The sequence below is a fragment of the Danaus plexippus genome, chromosome 24 (genome assembly GCF_018135715.1).
Source record: "Danaus plexippus chromosome 24, MEX_DaPlex, whole genome shotgun sequence".
In the NCBI taxonomy this organism is placed as follows: domain Eukaryota; kingdom Metazoa; phylum Arthropoda; class Insecta; order Lepidoptera; family Nymphalidae; genus Danaus; species Danaus plexippus.
In genome coordinates this window covers 4,661,554-4,679,544 of record NC_083552.1, presented here as the reverse complement: position 1 = coordinate 4,679,544, position 17,991 = coordinate 4,661,554, and the positions used below count along the sequence as shown (strand labels likewise).

Sequence of the window (17,991 nt, the reverse complement as noted above, 5' to 3'; positions counted from 1 at the left end):
TTTTTTTAAGTTCATCCAAGTCTGGAAAGTTTCAAACTTGTCGCGAATATTTTTAGCTCATTGTTTTCATAAGTACGAGGAACCATTTCTCTAAAGCCAGATCGCCCGCGGCCCTGAATTATATTTGGCAGAGTCCCCAGTTTGGCTACGTTTATGGCCATTCTGCGAAATTTTCTTTTGAACATTCTTTATGAGTGTTTAAATCATAAATTTGAGTTTTTCCTATTGGAAATGTATTAACATACAGATTGATTGTATTTCCAAGACCTTATTTAGAAAATTTGTTGAATTAGTAACATTTAAGTGTTTTATATATTTTTAAACGTCTTCCCGCCTATTTAGAAATACTTATTTGCTATGAAAGTGGTGAATACAGAAGGGAAGTGTTCATTTAGATTTGATTTTCAGGTCTAACTTTCAATATTGACCCAAATTTAATGTTAAGTTATTCGCGGATCTAGAATTCGGCGCGTAACCTGTTCGGATCACAGATAATCAATAAACATCTTTATTATATTATATTTAACCTCAACCTCATTGCTGATATGACAACTTATACATTGTTTTTAAATGTATCTCTTGTTAATGTTATGACGGGTACAATATGTTTGGGGAAACGGTTGATTTTTATGTAAGTTGTTAATCAATTTGCTCCACTTGACGTTGTATAGTGGAGATATCACGTGAAGCGATCGCGGGTCGCGGCTCTCTCCTCACACGGTCACCCCTCCACCCCGCGGACTGACCTCTAAGGAGTTCTGATGGTTGACAAAAAATATTAAAAATCGAATGAATAGCGCGCTTAGAAATTCTACCGTTCGATATAACTGTTCGCTTATGATAGAATCAAGATGTTATAACAATTAAGTATTATTAAATTGAAATGGTCCTTCCTATTGTTTATTTATATATCGTGTTATTCATCATGTAATTATATTATTTACTGAGTGAAATTTCGCTATGTTTATGTGAGCACGATTCATCAAAGTGATATTTTATTTATCTGCACAGCGCTATCTTATAACATTAAATATTTGATAATAATGTATAATTCACACTAACGATTTCTTTGACTCGTTCCCTGTTGTTTAATCCAAGGAATATATTTTCGTTAAACTATATGTTTGCTGGATTTTAACAAGAGATTTCGGTCGTCTTTTCCGAAATAGGTATTTGTACATTTTAGTGAATCGTCGCTAATTATATGATAAATTAAGGTTTTTTATATGTTAACAAGCAAATAGCAATATTGAACCGTTAATGCAAATGTTGGAAAATAACGAAATATTTTTTATATATGAACAAATAATTATATGGATTTAGAGTTTATTTAAATAAGTATTGAAGTAAATTTCCAAAACTATGTTAAGATAAAGGGTTTTCCATTAAGGGCGCTTGATCTTTGAAATGCAAAAAAAAATACATGTAGGAAAGATATTTGCGAATTTTTTTTTTTATTTGGAAGGTCTATCGACCCCATTATGTATGGAATATGACATCATTCAAATGACCGCCACGGCTTCGGTTGGTGGCGCGCACACGAAAGGTCCAATTTTCGATGACTCTGGCGCACAAATCGGGCTGTATTTGATCGATGGCGTGGCGTATGTTGACTTTGAGGGCATCGGTGGTTTGCGGCTTGTTGGCATAGACCTGCGACTTAAGAAAACCCCACAAGAAAAAGTCCAGCGGGGTCAAATCGCACGATCTCGGTGGCCAGTTCACGTCGCCTCCGCGCGAGATGACCATGTCCAGAAATTGCTCGTGCAGAACTTCCATCGTAGCGTGTGCTGTGTGGCACGTAGCGCCGTCCTGTTGAAACCACATGTTGTCCAGATCCATATTCTCGATTTCAGGCCAAAAGAAGTTGGTTATCATCGACCGGTATCGCTCACCATTGACGGTGACGGCCACACCATTATCGTTTTCGAAAAAATACGGACCAATCACGCCTCCGGCCCAAAATCCGCACCAAACAGTCACTTTCTGCGGGTGCATTGCCACTTGGTGAACCTCGTGTGGATTGGTCTCGTCCCAAATACGGCAATTTTGCTTGTTGACATAGCCATTCATCCAAAAATGCGCCTCGTCGCTGAAGATGATTTTTTTGCCAAAATCGGCGTCAACTTCCAACTGCTCTAATGCCCAGTCAGCGAACACACGGCGCTGTCTATGGTCATTAACCTTGAGCTCTTGGGTCAGCTGGATCTTGTACGGGTGCAGGCTCAAGTCACAACGCAAAATTCGCCAAGTTGTCGTCTGCGAAAGGCCGAGTTCCTGTGCGCGACGCGGAATTGACTGCCGCGGGTTTTCGAGGACACTGTCGCGCACAGCGGCGATATTCTCGGCAGATCTCGCGTTACGTTGACGCACGGGAACCGGCTGATTGTTAACTGACCCGGTTGACTCGAATTTGTCCACCAATCGACGGATAGTCGACTCGGCAGGACGATCATCGCGACCGTAAAACGGGCGAAGTGCGCGGAACGTTGCTCGAACTGAAGACCCATTTTCATAAAACAATTTTATGATTTGCACGTGCTGCTCGACACTGTAACCTGCCATGGTGGTTTGGGAGGACGGAATGAATATAACACACTGCATTTGACAGCTGTCACTCAAACAACATGGCCGCAATCAGCTGTCAAAGTTCAAGCGTCCCTATTGGAAAACCCCATACAACTATAAATGTTAAGGTACGTGAAGATAGGTGTATGAAAATTTAATACCACTATGTTTATATGTCATCACAGAAAAATTCAAATCTTTGAATTCAATTCCTCAGCAAATTAAGAATATCAACATCATTAGTAATTTAGCTGGAATTTCAAAATTAGCTTTCAAAATACAGGAGATAATCTATTGGTTGGAATACCTTGGAGTTAATTGCTTTTATAAGACGCAACACATACTCATCCCATGGATTTTGTAATAATTTTAATCTGGACCCTAACATTTATTCCATTGACTCTGCATTAGGTAAAAAGAGATATAGTTTGTAACCTCAGCGACTGTGATACCTGCAAAAGCCGTATGTGGTTTAAATATGTTTTTAAAAGAATTCTTTTTGTATGTCGTCTATTTTGTCATTATTTTGGTCACATGTGGTGATATGGCGGGTTGTCACTCAACTGTGGATGGCTTCAAAACATTGCGATATACGTTTGTAGAAGTCAGTAGTGTTTGAATACATTTTGGTCAAGCCAAGCCATTATATCTGGTTTGACAAGACACAGGATCCTTGCTCGTGAAGACAGGTATACGTCGAGATAAATCAGTGAGGCGAGTAAGTAAAATTACAGCATAGTTTCTATAGAGCAGGTTGATGGTAACTATCTGATGCCTGGGTTGCTTTCATCAAAAATTTTTTTTGTTTTTCAAATAAAATAAAAATTCCATAGTCTTGTCCACATTCTCAGACCTCGAGGCACAGTTCAAATATTCTAGGGACATCTAGAGCAGAACGAGAAAAAATTAAGAATTCAGTAACGGTAAATGACAAAAATCAAGGCAGAAAATTTCGTCTTATTTTCCCGTCATCAAAATTACTGCTAATTAATGGGAAAATCAACTAGAATATAGAATAATAAATCTCCAAGGAAAACGTAGTTTTATTTAAAAGTGTATCGACTAAATAAAGTGTCAACGGACACTTCAATATGTTTGAGGGGTATCTTGACTAGAAAGTATCCTTTCCTAGCCAAACTCACATACTTCATGCTTAAGTGGTTAGTGGAATTAAAATCCATCGCTAACTTGGGACAGTATGCGTTCCTCTCAGAAATTAATCAAGTGTCCAGCATCTGATGTTATCGTCTGCTCCACACTATCTGGCAGTTAAAGAGTCTCAAGTCTTCTTCCAATTCGTCAAGATCTTTAAGTAGCCAGAGAGCGAGGTCAGACTCAGCTATAGGAAGTGCTATTTTGTACTCGTAGCTTGATTTAGAATTGTCTCTTATGGAGGATATATCGCCTTTATCACCTAGTCTGGTACTGGAATCTTTCTCCGATAGTGCTGCCAGTTATAGGGATTCGTAGGTGCCTTTATGTGGGTATACCGCGGGATTCGTTGCCAGATCCTCGACTGTTAATATGCAGAATGCACTACGAGCAGGTGCGTTTGTCGATAAAAATCAAAAATATTAATTGATTCAAATTATATAAAAAAGTCCGCCGTTAAATTTTTTTTTTGTTTCTGTATATACAATTTTAAAATACTGAATAAAGGTTTATGTATACAGTAATTTCTTTATTTACTTACAAATTATATTACTAAGTCTTTAGTCGCTAAAAGTTTGCAATGATGGTTACGATTGTGTGAGACATCATTATGTTAATTTGTTGTAATAAAAATGACAGAGACGCTATATTTTGTTTGAAATGAGATATTTAAGATGCTCGGTACAAAGGCACATATTAGAGTAGTGTAAAATAATAGAAGCCAATTTAAATTGTCACAATCGGCCTCCAGTGGAGCTCGGAATGATCATGAACTACGTTGACATAATGCAACTGATGGTGAAATAAATGTATGGGAGAAAATAACAAAACACTTGCTTGAAAGTATATTAGAATATATATATAAGTATGTATATCTTACCTGCAGCTTCATCTGAGTGGAATTTGCAAAAAGGTTTGAATCTATTCTCTCATAAACTGGCGTATAAAAACAATAAGTAATATTATTAACAAGATATCAGGGTATCGTAATAAAAACGCATCTATTTAATTCATACTAGTATATTTACAACTTCTCTAACATAAACCTATGCAGATAATTGGAAAGTTATAGTAATGTTTCTTAAAGTTTAATTGTTTTTCTATTAAATCGTTATTATTTTGTAGGCTAGAGAAATGACGGATTAATCTATACTATAAGATATTTTGATTCAGTCTAGTAGATCAGACGTGAAGCTTTAAAAGGCAGAGATAGTAACTTTCTCGTTTATTTGATATCGTTAAATCAACGTGTCCGCGGACGGGTCAGCGGGAAGGAGCTAGTCATATAAACGTATCGTAATCGAATTACATAATGATAAACAAAGATGTATATCAGTTGGAGATGTTGTAGTAGACAAGTAGACGGAACACACCTGCGGACAAAAATAATACTAATGTGAATTTTGTTGCCAGCAATCTTAGGCTTCAGACTAACGCAACTCGTCCCACCATCTATAATTTTCAATGTTGAATATTATGTTTTTAATAATTATTTTATTTATGTTTTATTGCTATTTTCATCAAATCTCCCATATATTTTACTCTTCCTTGTCAGTCGTTTAGAAGATCTCTCTCTAGCGATAGGGCCGTCAATATTGTACATTTGTACTACAACTCTAACAGTTATTAATTTAATGTACAACATAGATTATTATTAATATTTTACTCTTGTTTTTCATCATGTAATTATCAGTAATTTCGGATTTTGAAATTTATTATTAATTTACCTATAGTTATATATATTTATTATTCTTATTTAAAAAGCTGATATATTTTTTGAAAAATGTTTTCTTATAGTATATTATTTTATTAGCAATTCGAAGAAAATTCTATTGAATAAATCGTTATAAACCTCTCATTGTAAACAGACCTGCCTTTTAAAATAAAATTTTTATATTTATACTTAGGAATAGAAAGCTGGAAAGGGATAGGGTTGTGTTAATAGAGAATAAGTACATTCCTGATCTAAAGGATAATTCTCTGTACTCTTCAATATCTACCAGATATATAAAGTAAAGGTACTCTTCTCCCTCTCTTCTTCAAAACCACCCTGTATATGAATAACATTAATTGATATTTTATCATCATCGTTGCAAAACCATTTATATCGCTAATATTCCTATCATATGATTTTTTTTTAACTCATTTTAATCTGATTTTATAAGTATTTTTGTACTCTTTGAGTTTTACAAACATATGTAATACATGCCAAATAACTATTAAATGTGATATATATATTAATAGTTCTGAACCGTTTGTTGTAGTAGCTTGTCATTAATTCTGTAATCAATACCATAAGTTGTCTCTGCTCTGTCAACGTACACTCAGTGAGATAATCGACCAATGAGAGTCTGGCGTTTGAGATCACTCGGGTTAATTAAAATGATCAATGTACATTGATTCGTTATCTGCTATTTTAATACAGATTTATTAAAATCATTTCTATGTATGAGTAATTTTTATGTTTGTCTCAGACTGAGTTCAAATTTTTTTCCTTCATATATTTTATGTTTTGATATTTTTATGTAAATTTGGCACGGATGAAGTCCAAATATAAAATTTGATGGATGAAGCTTCATCCGTAGATTACAGCGATACCATCCATTTAACCTCCGACAGACCAGCACCTTCCAAAACCACATTTTCATATGTATCATTATACGTACGTGTTCTGTGTGTCACTGAACTCCACTTAAACGGCTGGACCGATTTAAATGATTTTTTTGTACGCATTTGGGTGACATCCCATATGGTTCAGATTCACAAATCAGCCCGGCAGATAGCGCTGTAGTCAGTGTCTAGGTTATGTATAATAATAAGCCTGCAAGATAGCTGACTATAGTCTATTTGTAATGTTTTAAAACACTTTATAAATATCTCTCTGAGCACAACCCTCATGTTCACGGACGGAGTCAGGGGCAAAAACTAGTATAATATGTATTCATAATCAATAAAGATGAAATTTTCTCTACATACTTGTACACTGTTCATTAATTTCTAAACAAACCTCATAAGAGAATAATAATCGTCGTGTCTGTATGAACAGCAATTAGCGCAGTCGTTTGTCTGTTTGTAACGTTTAACACTGTCATTAAAAATGTTTGAGATATTTTAATATATATAATATAATTTATTTGTCACTCACGCAGTTTAAAGGAAACTTATTTAACTGGGTGATGATTTATATTGAGAATTCTTCGTATTCAATCTAGATATAACGACAATATAAATATTGCCTTTATCTTGCGTATTCTTAATGATTTTGTTTAACAAATATTTCTATATAAATATAAATAATATCTGTAAAAAATATCTTTTAAAATATGTATCCAAAATCAAATGTCATCCTAGTTTATTTAGTGTGATTTCATTTTCACGAATTTTATCACATTCTCGACTCCTGTCCGATAACATCTGGCAGGTTTTGATAATTTTGACAATATTATAGTTCCTTGAACCGTGTTTGTTAACGAGATGCAAGCGAGCGTATATTTGACTAATCTTAAGTGGTGGCCTTAACTCTAGATAAAAAACCGCACAACAAACAGTACAATAAATATTATTCCTAATAAAATATTTATATGATATGAACAGAGTTATAACGATAAAATAGAAATTTAATTATTTTGTATAAATTTAAACGATTACACAAAAGGAAACTTAACATTCAAACATTATTCTAGGAAAATAAGCGTAATTTTTCATTTTTACTTACCACCGCCTTTAGTTTACAAAACTATCAAAAATAAAATCTTCTAAACATACGAATTGTAAAACATAAGTCCAAAAAAAAAAATGGTATAATCTTACAATTATATGTTCATAAAGCAAAAGGTTGCCATATATGTATGTATATACATATATAGTAATTATTAAAAAATGTCGCATTCAATAAAAGTTATCACACAGTTTGTTGGGGATCAAATGCAAAACACACTCCAAATATGGACATATTGTTATCGCTGTTCAAATATTAAAACAATATTCTGTTTGTACCAAAAATATTTTTTCTATCACACGTATTGTTCGTGATTTTTAATCTTTTCACTTAAAAACGTTTATATTTATGAGGGCGAGTATTTTAAATGAATTTTCATAACTCTACTGTGATATGAATAAACAAATTTTAATGAAAATATAAGTACGTCACACAACATAAAAACGTGTGTCAGAAAATCACTAGGAATTATATATATTTTTTCATCCCATTATCGTAGCAAGTTATTGGAGCCAATTGATAGGTACTTAGTAACAATATTTTTTATCAGTTGCTGTCTAAACGGACACGTTTACGTAGTAATGACAGTGTCGGTGTGCAGACAAAGCCGGTAACAAAATATAACATTGTTGCTAAATGGATCGTCAGTATTGCTAACACAAGGAACACGACTCGCTCAATTGTATTTAGTCGAGTATCTAACATTATTCAACAGCACACTAATGACGTCTATTTGAACTATAAATGTTATATTATATCTAATATACATAAACATATTTATCATGTATATGTAGGTCTTTAGCAGAAATGAAGTTTAAAAAGGTCTCTCCATTATGATTATTAGTTTTGAAGTGACTTCTCAGACAATTAGACCTCTATCATCATGTATGGCGGGTGACGCGTCAACAATTTTCCCACGTGTCTTGAATGTTTGCGGACTATGGAAAACAATTCGAGTCGAGCATTTTGTCTCATAGTTTAGCTTATAAATAATATGTACATTTCATTAAAAAAAATAAATAACAGAATGCTCATTTATTTTCATTTAACAATTATACAAGCATAGGCACATAGCATAGAAATTATACACGCACAGCTTTGGTAAAGATCTGATATTCTTACACCGCTGCTTAGATATGTACTAAATAAATTTAGCTAAAAACAACCTTCAGGAAACTGGCTTCATAGTGAAGGAAACCGTATCAAAATCGGAAGATCTGTTTGAGAGATACGATGTCACAAACAGATACCTCTTTTTCAGCGGAGCTTAAGTAATAAATAATGTTCATACAATTCCATTGAACTAAATCAGTGTTTCTCCTTGAACTCTTCCCTCAGTCCGCTACGACAGTAATCTTCTTCGACATTGGACAGACAAAGTGGAGCATCGGTACAAGGGTTAAAGAACACATCCCAGATATCAAAAATAGGCGCGCGTCGAAGTCAGCAGTGTGTGAACACACAATGGACAAACCAGGCCACTACATTCGGTTTGATAATCCACAAACCCTCGCTCATGAAGACAAGTATATACCGAGGTTAATTCGCGAGGCAATTGAAATTAAAAAACATCCCAATTTTAATAGAGAAGATGGCTGGAATCTATCAAACACCTGGGACCCCCTTCTTAAAAATATAAAATTCCATGTCCGTAACCACACCGCAGGACCTCAAGACACCGTAAGCGCATTCTGTCGGCATCCAGAGCGGTACGCCAGAAAATTAAGAAATCGACTGCGGTAGATGATAAAAAACAAGGACCAACTGACAGACATTCACATCTCGTCACGTCACGTCTGCCCGTGATCACGGTTGCTGAAAACTAACCGAAACGTCGGGAGTATGTAGTTTTTTACAAAAATAAATCACGCGTAGTTTAACCGAAAAATACTAGTTTCATTTAAATGAATAAAACTCGAGAAAATCTTAGATCTCATTACGTTTCTAATTAACTAATGACGTGACTTAACAACATAGTTCTGGTCTTATAAGATCATGATAAAAGAAATGCTTTAAACTTTGCTCAAATATCAATTTGGAAAATACAACTAAAATTACATTATAATTAAGTGCTTTGTTACGAAATTCAGCAATAACAGACACTAAGTGAGACTGGTAGTGCCATTCAACAGTTCGAGAGGCTATGAAATAGAAAACCTTTATAAAAAACTAGGCCACGGTTTCGCTGTTGGCAAAAAAAATTGATAAACGATTGTTATTAACTAGGTAAGGAAACCTAGTTAATAATAGACAACATTCCTACAACGTTGACGATCAATAACTCATGTTTATGTATACATGTGTTATGTGGTAAGGCTTGAAAACATAAAACGGTCAGTTAATATTCGCTATGTAATATATACAACAGCAGGGATATCAGAACAAATACTGGAATGATTTATGATGTTCAAAGAGAACCGCATTGTTATTGTAATTAACGGTTAATGTTTCTCATCGTCCTTGAACCTGACATGCGCAGGCGCATCAGAAATAGATTACGCCGGAGTTGACCGCTTGCCAAGTGCTTGGAGATGCAGCATCTGTGCCAAAAAACGACGTGGTCCCTAAGAACAAACTGACTATAAATCAAAAGTAGTTGTTTCTTAATATAATGCTCATAAGGTAATATGTCTATCAGGAAATCAGCACGTAAATATACAAACTAAAGCATCATATCATGGTTTGGAAGGTTCGACTAATTAAAATCTAATTTGTGTTATCAATAACAATAAATATTCCTCGGTTGAGATTAGGCAGACCCTGGCTAAAGCTGGGATAATTGCCAGAAAGAAGAAGAAGAATTCCTCGGTCGAGATCATTATATTGGGAACAGTATAACTGAAAATATTTTCGAGTCCTAGCATTAGTGTTTAGTTGCCACAAAGATACTCAATATTATCCGAACACTGCGAGAGAGCAAGATTCAATGAAAGACATTAGGTTAGTTATAGAGCTTTTAATTATAGACTAAAATGTATTTGTGAAATGCGTGATGCGTTATGGAAATGATTATGACTCTACAAACTTACTCTAATTTCACTAATTTACTTACTCTTAGGCCACACAACCAGTCCATATCCATTCACGCCTACCTGCCCATAATATTAACTATAAAATAAGTTAGTTGATTAGGTTTTATTTGAGATTTATGAAGACAATAATTGTTTCATATTACTGAATTAATGTTACGCGATTGTGAACTTAGAACTGAAGTTGGTAATATCTTACATCGCTGTAAGCGAATATTCCAAAAATATTTACTCATGATGGAAAAGTTGTAATAATTTTTTGGGGACCAGCAGCTATATATTTTTTTACTCGTGAGTTCGTTCAATTGATATTTTTTTTATGTTCATGTAGTAAAGCTAGAGGATCAAAGGTCTTGAACAATAAGCCGTTATATGAATAAGAAACGACCTGCACCAGATAACCTTTGGTTCGGAATATTAAATCATATGTACGTACTAGCAGATATAAAGCTCTCTGTACAGAACTGTTTGTCCCGAGGCCACGATCCTCTTACATATTATCTTTTGATATACCATAGGATACCTTTACAGTCCAGAGTACACTTACTTCCAGTAGTATAACTACACCAGGAGTAGTTGGTTTTTGTAGCGATCCTCTTCAAATTGCCCTACTGATGCAATGCATGTTGCTATGAGCAGCCTCGTGCAATATTTCCTTAAACGGTACTGCTTAAACAACTTCAAGATATTTTTTTAACCGAACATTTCAGTCATAGAAATAAAAATAAAAAAGGTCCTATGACTTTTGATTTTATTTGGATTAAGCTGTCATTTTTGAGAGATGTTAATTTTTAATGATTCGAAAATTATATTAAATATACACACATATATATATATACATACTATACTGTTACAGATAATCGTATTGGTCAAAAGCTGGATTCACGTGACGACATACTTGGCCTTAAATATTATATCTTAATACTAATCTAAGATATGACACTTTCATCTCGTCCGTCCGTGATCACGGTTGCTGCAAAGTAACCGAAATGTCGGAAGTAGTTAGAAGTTTTAAAAATAATAAAATACACGTAGTTATCCGAAAAATATTAGTTTCATTTAAATTAATACTCGCCAAAGTCTTAGATCTAATTGTGAAAAATGCGTAGTATCCGAAAAACTTAGTTTCATTTTAATGTAATGTCTTTTTGTAATGTTATAACGGTGGTTCAAGCATTTTAATGTTCAATTCCCTATCAGTAAGAGAGTTATAAGAGACAAAAGTAGAATAGTTAATGTGACCTACGTTCCAGCTCTTTCATTTTGAGTACTTTGATACCAAGTACAGCGCCATCTGCCGGGTTGAATTTAAACCTTCTGGCGTCACCTAAATGCATAGGAAAAAATCCATTCAAGGCGATTCAACCGTTTAGGAGTAATTAATTGACATACACGCCTGCAGTAAAATCATATATGTACATATATAAGCAGGTAATTTTAAAAACATACTTGAATTTATATTTTTTTTATTCGTTCATCTCTTTTTATAAGTATCGGCACATGCAATATCTGAATAGACATTATATAAGCCATCCGCATGATAAGGAAACAGAGGATGGTCTGACGGCAACGGACTAGTGGTTATGATCATAAAGACATTACAGAATGATTCACAGAGCATTAAAATTTACAAGGAAATTAGTCTTTGAAGCCGTGAAAGAGAAAGGTTGTAGGAAAATACAACAGTGTTTGAAAATGTAAATCTATAGATAAAGCGCAACATTAAAGCGCTTTCCGCTGGCTTTACAACGGATACTAGTTTTCGTGTGATTTTTGAGCTCGTCGGAGCCGTGAAAACCTCTGGTATTTACAGGTCCAAAAATATTGAAATAAATGCTTTTTTCTATAATAATAAGAATCAATACGCCATGCCCAGTTAACAGGATATCAGCAGTAAATAGTTTTATAATATATATGTACATGACTTTACTGTTCTCTCTAAAAAAACTAAGGAAGTAATAATTCCGATACTACTTGTTTTTTTGTTTGTTTTTGTAAAGTAGACCATATTGCGGCTTAGGTAGGGAACATGAAGATACTGTTTGTTATTCCCTTCGGCATAACTAAAGAGCTATTTCTTTTATATTTTTATATATATATATATATATATATATTCTCTCAAAAAATCAATCAAAATAAAAAAAAATTGATTTCAACAAATTTGCTATAACTAATACACTTCAAGGAGAGCGCAGTCGCAAGATAAACCTAGCTCGAGGACTCGTCATCTTTTACCGCATTACAGCTAAAGTATAGATATAATATGACGATGGTGTACAGAAATATCTGATGTCATAAAGATTACAGTGTTTGTGGCTGACTAAACATACTGTGACGTACAGCCTCGTGGCGTGCGATGAACACATGTGATGAGGGTTTGTTTCTATATACGAGATGAAACCTCTCAGCATTCCATGGATTCACCGTGCGGGTGCCGGGTCCGTCGCGTTGCAGGGAAAGGAGCTTAAACAGTGCCTGGGACTTGCGACCTAGGTGTAGGTTTAAAGGGGACCCTATCTAACGCGTTATACGCTCACCTCCACCGTCCAAGCTCCTCTCTATCTAACCAAATTTGAAAAGAACCTACTAGGCCTGCCCTCGCCGCACGTTCCTATAATGAAAAAATCCAAATCCTGTACCTGGATAGTACGATTTCTGTTTAATTATTTCTGCAGTTTAAAATAACGTTAACAAACAGATTTACACTAATTCTCATAAAAGTTATTTCTTTGTCATTAGTTTTTTTTAATGTAAAATAGAATAAATTTTTAATTTGTTAAATTACATCAGCGTTATGTCTTATAGCTCACAGAAGATTTTATTATTAATCAACATTTCATTCCTGTGAAATCAAATCATTTCTTAATTTATGTTCGTTAGACTAAAACCTAAATTAATTGTTTATATATGAAGTCATTTCTTAAAAAACTGTGTATTTTAATGAAAAGAAACATTGTTTTAAAATAAAGTCTTTTAATATTATTATAAACATTAACAATGATGTTAACGAAAAATTAAAGATAAGGTTTTAAAAGGGAAATTATAGCTTGATCCCAATGAAAGCTTTGATAGCGAGTTAAGCCACGCTTGAACGTTCAAACAGAAATTTAACGAGGAAAGTTGGTTGCTATTAAAATATATTATAATTTGATCAAGTCGCCTTTTAATGAGATTTCGATGATTCATATCACCAATTATTTTGGCAAGGTTTTACCAAATGAGTAACACTGTTATTGCCAATTGTTATTTAAATAACATATCTCCATATATCCGTCTGATATAGGTTGAGTTACGGATGAATCTGTCTGTGGCTCATACCTGAAGTTTTGGCTTTAATATATTCAACATTTTATATATGTAATACACTAGCTGTTAGCCGTGACTCCGTCTGCGTAAGAAAAATAATAAGAAACTGTGACAAAACTTTAAAGCCCCGTATGCGCCCTGCCTCACACTCGCGCGTTACAATTTCGGGATGGTCATTCGGGATCTTGAAAAAAGTATCCTAAGTTACTTTTTATTACACCTGCCAATAAGTCCCGTCAAACGCGGTTCAGCCATTCTAGATATTAGCCGAAACAAACATACACTCGTATTGAGTTTACGTATACATATGTATATATAAAAATAGGGGTTGGTGATAAAAAATTTAGGGCTGTATGTATTTTTTGATGCCACATTATAAAAAAATAAAAACAAAAAATTTCGTTCAAAAGTTAAAAAAAAAACTTAAGGGTTAACAACCCTTATCACTAAGGGGTATGAAAAATAGATGTTGTCCGATTCTCAGACCTACTCAATATGCTCACAAAATTTCATGAGAATCGGTCAAGTCGTTTCGGAGGAGTACGGGAACGAACATGGTGACGCGAAAATTTTATATATAAGATATAGCAAAAATGGAATAAAATACTTTTATGAAAATTTGTGGAGAATATAAAGTATTAAAATGTGTCTTTACAAGCAATATATAATCTGCAGCACTTGGAATAAAAAGGAACTAGAACGTGATGTTCCAGGAGTTGCATCTTCAGATCCTGCTGGGGTGAATACATTTTTCATTCTACTCTTTCTATTTGAACTTCAATACATATATTTGTTGTAACGCTACCACTTATAATGTTTTGTATCAGATGTAGGTTTATTCTGATATTTTTTTACAACCGGTGATCAGACTTGTTAAATATCAGACAAGTGAATACATAGTATAATATTTTTATACTGGCCTTCATTATTCTTCTACTTTTTTTTAACTAAATAACAGATTAATTTTCTCAAATTGATATGGTATGGTTAGAAAGCGCAACACATACAGACATAGTATATTAACTGAGATAAAACTTCTCAGTTTTTCATGGATCTACCATGTGGAGGCCGGGTCTATCGGGCCGGGAGAGGAGCTTCAACAGTGCCTAGGACTTGCGACCCAGGTGTAGGTTTAAGGGGCCCCTTTTTTTTCGGGGAGAAATCCTCTTACTGACTCCTCACTGCCCTGGTTTGACAGTGAGTTTCGTGTGGGTAGTCGCCCAGCGCCTGATGGTATTGGCACTGGGAATACCCACTAAAACTCCCCGGCTTTCCTTGCTGCCCGTATTTAGGGTGATTTGGGACCTGCTGTAGCAATTCATCAATTCACCCCCGGCCCGCTGGCTGGAAAGCCGAGGTAATCCCCAAACGTGGTGACCAAGTGCAATGCCTGCGGCAGTGCCATTTGACGCAGGCTGGTCAAACCTCCAGGTCGGCGAAGAAAGGCGTTAACGGGTTCACCCGTCTCCTCCTCCCGCTACCTCTCCGCGGCTCCCTTCGCTGACATTACTGCTTCGGTGAAGCAAGCGGCAGCCTCCCAAGCGTCTTCTCTACCCATCATGGCCTTGATCAAACTTGGAAGCGAGAGGATCGTCGCTCCGAGCGCCGCAGTGAGTGTAAGGCGCTCATTTTGCCACGCCGGACGCACTAACACAGTGTGGTCGGCAGTGTCGTCGGGATCGCCGCAGTAGTTACACTGTGGCGTTTCTTCCCTTCTGGCGACCCGGTGCAGGTAGTGGCGGAAACAACCATGTCCTACATCCCACCAGCAAATGCTCAGTGGTGCTTTTACCCCATCTTACTAAATTGCTCTGATCTGGGAGAGTTATTTGGAACGCAGTGAGATAAAATTTAAGCAGTGCTGGTGACAAATCATGAATTAAGGTGCTCCATTCTGCTACTAATGGGATGGAAAAATCTCCTATATGTAACACTCGTTCCGTATCTGTAAGTGCATTTCATGGATCTGATATTTTGAATTCTCGTCTTGGCGAATAAAAGTCTTTAAGATATCCGTATTATTATCTTGAGATCCATGTAAGATTGTCATAGGGATTACTTCTCCAGCTGTCCTCAGGAGGTTCTGGTACCTCATTAGAAACTTGACCTCAAAGATCTTGTACGTGATAACAAATTGTTAGAGCTAAATTGAATTGTTTCCAAATTATTTAAATCATTATTTCAATTAAAACTGGTTATCCGGAGATATATTTGTCGTCATATATCTCGTGTGCCTCCAGTTATTGACAAGTCAGTGGTGTTTCCTTCCGTCTGATCGCTCACTACCGCAGTCGACTAGCGTTAGCCCGAGGACTGGAGCTAAATAAAAATTTATTTGTTAATAACAAAAATAATGCACAGAACAGTTGTCGTCTGCGATATAATAAAACCCTTAGATATTTATGTTTTAATATACAGTACGTTCGACCGTATTTAGGAGTATATTATTCCAACAGCGCTTCGACTAGCAATTGGTAGGTTATAACCTGATGAGCCGATTACAAGGCAACACCTTGATACTTTAAAATGATTTTATATTTTCAAGTACAACCGTCTCGACCGATATCTAACAGCGAGTGACCGATCGGGTTCCGTTTAAAAATCATACCATACTCAAAAACAAAACTAAATAATACCCTACGTAAAAATAACTATCACTTTACAAAAATAAATCGGTAAAACATTTTTTTTTAAATCGATATAAGCTGAACAGTCATAATTTAATACGTTTAGAAATTATAATAAATATAAACGTTACTTAAACAAAATGTATCAAGGATGAATATGTCGGTGACAATAGTGATTCAAGTTTTCAGGAATGTGAATGTGGAATTAATAGCTTCGTATGCAAAATTTTTCACGTAAATATATTTTTAACAGTTACATACTCTAAACGTTACTTTTATTTGAAGAACTAAAAAGTGACTTTCGAATATTGATGAAATGAAATTTAAAAAAAATTATACACATGTATTCAGTTTTCTATTGTCTTGAATAGTATCTGTTAGTGAGTTTTATTCAACATTTGCATGATCTATTAACAACCGACAGTCAACGCCCGACCAGAGACAATAACACTAAAATTTTGTTAGTTTTTATTGCTCATTGTTAACACGTGTTTGATGATGGAGGACTGATTGATGATATGGAGTATTATCTGTGGCATTGCTTATACAGAACAGGATATAAAAATTACTTTAATTTGGGCTCTATTGATATAGTGTTAAAGTTTGGATCCATGCAAATTTATTGTAACGAACTACTGTATTTATATGTCTGACGTATATTATTTTATAAGTCAAAAAATATATTAAGTACAATAAAAATAAAAGATTATAATGAGAAAACTTTCAGCAATCTTCACATATCGTATACTGAGCTGATTGAAGACGTGATGTGTGTTTTAAATAACAAAGATTATAGTAATGTATTTATATAAAGTGAAATATCGAATAAGAATTACTTTCATGTATAGACGTTTGTAGAATCTAGTGTTATTTTCTAGCTATAGCCTACAGCCAGGCTCTGTCCGAGTTATATATTTTAACACACAAATTAAAGTTCTTCATAGTATAGTTATAAAGAAAAGTATCTTACTGTCTCTTATTTTGAGGCTATAAAGGGCTTAATGTTTAATATAAAACGCTGTATACTAATCTAAAATTCTTTATTCAAAGTTACATGATATTCAGCTCAGTAAAAATGTGTGTTTTTAATTTTATTATGTTACAAGAATAATGAGTGTGGTCCAAACTGTTTATTTGTGATAGAATATTCCTTACTTCTGGACTCTGATGCAGTTGATATGGCTCGGATTGGTTGTGTTCGTTGAGAAGACATGGAAAAGCGTTAACTTTTCAAAGACGTGTCATCTTAAAATATAGAAATATTTAACTTTTTTGGGACAGTAAAAGGAAAACTTATTAACTTTAACATTTATCATTCGTTTGTCGCATGTCGCATTATTTTGTAAAGAAAAAAATAAATTAATAGTTCAGTTGTAGGGACATATATTTTTCATGTCAGCATCATTATTCAATTTATGTATATCCTCTGTGTAAAGCTTTAATAATGTTACTACAGAATAAAAGTACTCTTAATACGAGTGTACCTAGTTGACTTTAAAACTGACAGTTTTAAAGTTTCTATTTCATAAGTCGTACTTAAATCTGTACTCTCTATAGTTATCATTACACTCTGTTTTATTAATATTATATA

At 34.5% G+C, this 17,991-nt stretch overlaps 2 protein-coding genes across 3 annotated transcripts in view; one reads left to right on the top strand and one right to left on the bottom strand.

Moving 5' to 3' along the window:
- Nucleotides 1-17,991, top strand: part of LOC116775983 (transcription factor EB) — a 64,220-nt gene that overhangs the window by 343 nt on the left and 45,886 nt on the right. The gene's annotated exons all lie outside the window — the stretch shown is intronic.
- Nucleotides 1,427-2,670, bottom strand: LOC133319497 (uncharacterized). Its single transcript, XM_061524173.1, has 2 exons — nucleotides 1,896-2,670; nucleotides 1,427-1,812 (listed from the first exon to the last, which is right to left on the bottom strand). The coding sequence occupies exons 1-2, from the start codon at nucleotides 2,602-2,604 to the stop codon at nucleotides 1,661-1,663; spliced, it is 861 nt and encodes a 286-aa protein (XP_061380157.1). The 5' UTR covers nucleotides 2,605-2,670; the 3' UTR covers nucleotides 1,427-1,660.